This window comes from Corvus brachyrhynchos, unplaced genomic scaffold (assembly GCF_000691975.1).
Source record: "Corvus brachyrhynchos isolate BGI_N302 unplaced genomic scaffold, ASM69197v1 scaffold47, whole genome shotgun sequence".
Lineage (NCBI taxonomy): Eukaryota > Metazoa > Chordata > Aves > Passeriformes > Corvidae > Corvus > Corvus brachyrhynchos.
In genome coordinates, this window is record NW_008239292.1 from 1383989 (window position 1) to 1389026 (window position 5038).

At 53.8% G+C, this 5038-nt stretch overlaps 1 protein-coding gene across 1 annotated transcript in view; it reads left to right on the forward strand.

Annotated features, from left to right (window-relative positions):
• Positions 1 to 5038, forward strand: part of SKAP1 (src kinase associated phosphoprotein 1) — a 114832-nt gene that overhangs the window by 78706 nt on the left and 31088 nt on the right. Inside the window, exon 5 of the mRNA XM_017740567.1 lies at positions 4087 to 4164. Coding sequence (XP_017596056.1) covers positions 4087 to 4164 — 78 coding nt within the window. The remainder of the gene's footprint in view (positions 1 to 4086; positions 4165 to 5038) is intronic.

Sequence of the window (5038 nt, forward strand, 5' to 3'; positions counted from 1 at the left end):
GAAGAGCGGCCCTGGGGTTTGATCTCCAGCTTTTCCAAAGGGGAATTAGGGAGCAAATCCTGGCGGGAATGGGAATGATGGGAATCATGGGAATGATGGGAATGACCCCTGGAGGGGCTCTGGACCCTCTGGAAAACTGGGAATGCAGCCCTGGGATTTGATCTCCAGGTGCCCCATAGCAGCTTTTCCAAAGGGGGATTGGGATCAAATCCCAGTGGGAATGGGAATGATGGGAATGATGGGAATGATGGGAATGACCCCCCTTCCCACCCTCCCTCCTCCACACCCTCCTCTGGGGGCCGAGGGGTCTCTGGAGGAGCTCAGGACCCTCTGGAAAACCGGGAATGCAGCGCTGGGAGTTTGATCTCCAGGTGCCCCAGAGCAGCTTTTCCAAAGGGGAATTAAGGATCAAATCCCGGCGGGAATGGGGTGGGGGGGGCTCCCCCTCTCCCTCCCCTCCGGAGCCGCGGGGTGAAAGCTGAAAGTTGAAGAGTCCAAAGCCGTCATTCCCGACTTTCAGCCGGCGCTGGGAAAGGGAAATATTTGGATAAGGCGCGATCCGGAGCTGCCGCTGTTTACAAATCCCGATCCCACATCAAACGCGGCTCCCTTTGGGAAGCGCTTCCCGCTCTCCCGGCTCCTTTCGGGAGCTGTCACGGGAATTATTTGATGTTTCCCTCTCTCCTTTGTTTGTTTACATCCATTAAAGTCGGGAAAATCCATCAAACCCATGGCTCTGGCCGCCCTCTCCCGGAGCGCGTGCGGCCGCAGGTGCGGAGCGGCCGGGAATGATGGAGGATCCATTTGTCCCGCGGGGCGTGCGCATGGAATGACACATTCCCGATAAATCCCGGCCCCGCTCCCGCCCTTTCCCCTTCCCCCGGCCGTGATGGATGAGCTCCTTATCGGGAACATGGAGAAGTCGTGGCCGCGCTCCAGCCGCGCTTCCCGGCCGGATGCGGGGGCAGAGGGGTGATCCCGGCGCTCCGCGGATTCCAGGGATGCGCTGGGATTTATGGGAGCTGTTCACCATGGATGGAATCCCAAGAAATGCTGGGTTCCCCCCAGGATTTGCTCCGCTGGGGGAGTTATCCCAAGTTTGTCGCCTCTGGAATTCCTGAGTTTGCCACCTCCAAAATTCCTGAGTTTGCCACCTCCAGAATTCCCAGATTTGTTGCCTCTGGAATTCCTGAGTGAGCCGCCTCTGGAATTGCCGGGATTCCCTTGGGGGATTCCTGTGTGATCCCAAAGGAGGGAATCCCAAGGTTGAGCCCGGCTCTGGCTCTGGGGTGGGATATTCCAGCGGGATTCCTGCGGGATTCAAGGCCTGGGAAGTGGTTTGGGATTGCTGGGATGGAGTTGGGGGTGGGATGAGGATGAGGATGAAGGATCAGGATTGGGATCAGGATGAGGATGAGGATCAGGATCGGGATCAGGATCAGGACTGGGATCAGGATGAGGATGAAGGAAGAGGATGAAGATCGGGATGAGGATGAGGATGAGGATCGGGATCAGAATTGGGATCGGGATCAGAATCGGGATGAGGATGAAGGATTTAGGATGGACTTCCCATGGCTGAGCTGGACCCATCCGACCAAAGTCCCGCCTAAATTCCAGACTGGATTTCCCATGGGACAATCCCATCCCGGTGATTTCCAGCAGAAAGTTGGGATGAAGGCTCTGAGGAGCTGCTCCATCCCCATTCCCGCAGCACCGATCCCGCTGCCCTTCCCTCTTGGGATTCATCCCCGCTCCCGTCAGAATTCCCTCAAATCCGATCCCAATTTTATCATTCCCTGCCTTTCCCATAAATCCGATCCCGATTTTATCCCTCCCCATCTTCCCTTTATTTTTTTTCCATCCCTATTTTTGTATTAAATAAATTTTGGAGACCTGGATCCGCATGGAACCCCTGGAATTTTCGGGCACTTGGGAGCTTTTCCAAGAGGAAGCGGCCAGCTCATTTTTCCTGGGTTTTTTTTTCATTTGGGAAGCAGCTCCCGGCACCTCATTAATCCCTGGGATTGTTTGGACTCCGGGAAACTCCCACTCTTCCCTAATGGAAGAGGTTTCATCCCATTGCCCCCGGATCAGCCGACACCGGAGGCTCCGGGATCCTCCTCTTCCACCTCCGGAGCTCCAGGGATGCTCCCTGTTCCCAATTCCCGCCTGGGAGGATTCCCAGACCCCAAATTTCCTGGATTTCGGGATTCCAGACCTTGGGAAGAACAAAAAGGCGGATGGAGAAGTGGAAATCGTGGGAATATTGGGAAAAATGAGGTGTGGAATTCCAGGAGGGAAGGGGATCCATCGGATCCTTGAGTGACAACGTCCAGGCTTGGATTGTGTCCAAGCCGAGATTCCAGCTTGGAATAAACGCCTGGAGCTGCAATCCCGGGAATGTTCCCGTCCCATGTGGGTGATGGATGAGGCCTCCCAGGCCATTCCCGGGAAATGGGGCCTCCAAAGCCATTCCTGGGAAATGGGGCCTCAGCATTCCCAGGAAAACAAGGCCTCCAAGGCCTCTCTATTCCCAGGAAAATGAAGGATCCAAAGCCATTCCTGGGAAATGGGGCCTCAGCATTCCCAGGAAAATGAAGGATCCAAAGCCGTTCCCAGAAAAATGAGGCCTCCAAATCCTCCCCATTCCCGGGAAAATGAAGGATCCAAAGCCATTCCTGGGAAAATGGAGGATCCAAAGCCATTCCCGGGAAAATGAAGGATCCCAAGTCATTCCTGGAAAACGAGGCCTCCAAGGTCATTCCCAGGAAAATGAAGGATCCAAAGCCATTCCCACTAAAACGAGGCCTCCCAGGCCATTCCCAGAAAAACCAGACCTCCAAGTCCTCCCCATTCCCGGGAAATTGAAGCCTCCCAGGCCATTCCCGGGAAAATGAGGCCATCGGGCTAACGAGGAATGGTCGGAGCACACCTGAACGCTCCGGTGGAGCCGCAGGAAAAGTCGGGATTTACGGAGTCCCCGCGCCGACAGGAAAGGACGGGAAATTTATCATGGATTAGGGAATTAATGGGGATAAATTCCCGCCCGCTGATGGATGGGACGGACGCTCCATTAGGGAATGATTCAGGATTTTCCGGCTCGCTGTGGCTCAGAGCTGGGGTCGGAATGTTGGGATGAGGGAGAGAGGGAACAGGGAAGGAATTCCAGGGATTTCAGAGTTCCGGATTCCCGGATTTGTGTTTTTATCCCTTTATTTGTCACGGTTCTGTTTTTCCCCTCCCGGCAGATCCCAATTTTCCTGAGCCTTTTCCGATCCGATCGGCTCCTCCCTAAACCCATCCGTTTATCCGGTCAAGGAGTCTCCCTTATCCCAATTTTCCAGCTGGGAAACCGAGGCACGGAAAAGCGGGAATGATCGGAGCTCCTGCTGGAGCTGGAGAGGATCTAAACTCCGGCAAATCCCGGGATTCAAGCTGGGATGGGGGGCTTGGAAAACCTGGGGTTGGTGGGAATTGTGGGATGGGAATGTTTCAGGTTTGTTCCCACCCAAATTTCAGCATTCCAGCTGGGATGGGGCCTGGAAAAGCCTGGTTTAGTGGGAAACGCGGAATGGCTGAGGTGTAACAGTTGTTGCCACCCAAATCCCGGGATTTGAGCTGGGATGGAGCCTTGGAGCGCCCAGGTTTAGTGGGAATTCTGGGATGGCTGAACTTTGAGGTTCCTTCCCACCCAAATCCCGGGATTTGAGCTGGGATGGAGCCTTGGAGCGCCCAGGTTTAGTGGGAATTCTGGGATGGCTGAACTTTGAGGTTCCTTCCCACCCAAATCCCGGGATTTGAGCTGGGATGGAGCCTTGGAGCGCCCAGGTTTAGTGGGAATTCTGGGATGGCTGAACTTTGAGGTTCCTTCCCACCCAAATCCCGGGATTTGAGCTGGGATGGAGCCTTGGAGCAGCCTGGCTTAGTGGGAATTCTGGGATGGCTGAGCTTTGAGGTTCATTCCCACCCAAATCCCGGGATTTCACCACCAATATCCCAGCTCTGCGTCCCCAAGGAAAGGGGCTGGAAACCTTGGAATGTGGCAATGGGAAATTCCAAGATTTCCCTTTGCTCTGCTCCCTGTAGGCCTGGAAGAGATCCCAAGGCCCGTCCAGGATTCCAGGAATATTTTGAAGCAAGGATACCTGGAGAAGAGATCCCGAGGTAAAACCTGGAATTAGCCGACGAGCTCTGGAATTGTCGCCTCCGAATTCGGGAAAATCCCACATTTCCAGCTTAAAAACCAGCAGGAAAACCCAGGAAATCCATGGATTTCCCCCAGGCCGCAGCTTCCAGGTTTTTCCAAGGCCCTGCTGGATCCGTTCCCTTGTCCAGAGCATCCAAATGCATCCAAATTAAAGCTTGGAATTAAATTAAGCCGGGCCCAGGCCTGGAGGGCAAAACTAATGAGGAGAAAAAAGCGGGAGAAGCTCCGGGGATTCGGGAGCATCCCAGGGTTAATGCGGAGATAAGAGCAGGGCTCGGGATCAGCCTCGGCCTTATCTCGCTTTTCCTGTGAAAGCCACAAATTATTCCCTGCCCTAATCCGATTTCCTCGGGAATTATCGATGGGAAGAGGCAGAAACAGCTCCCGGTTATTCCCTGAGCTGAGCTCAGAGCTGGGCCTGGCTTAGCTCCCGCTGAGCTCGGCCTTAAAGACGTTTGACGGAGATTTAACCCCGAGCGCGTCGCCTGCCACGAGAAACGCGTCCCAAAGGAATGAGAAGGAGGATTTCTCCAGCTTTTTTCCCGATTTTCTCCCTCTTTTCCCGATTTTTTTCCTCTTCCTGATTTTCTCCCTCTCTTCCCGTTTTTATTTCTCCCTCTTTTCCTGATTTTCTTCCCCTTTTCCTGATTTTTCTCCCTCTTTTCCCAATTTTTCTCCCCCTTTTCCCGATTTTTCTCCCTCTTTTCCTGATTTTCTCCCTCTTTTCCTGATTTTCTCCCTCTTTTCCCAATTTTTCCCCCTCTTTTCCTGATTTTCTCCCTCTTTTCCCGATTTTTCTCCCTCTTTTTCCCATTTTTCTCCCTCTTTTCC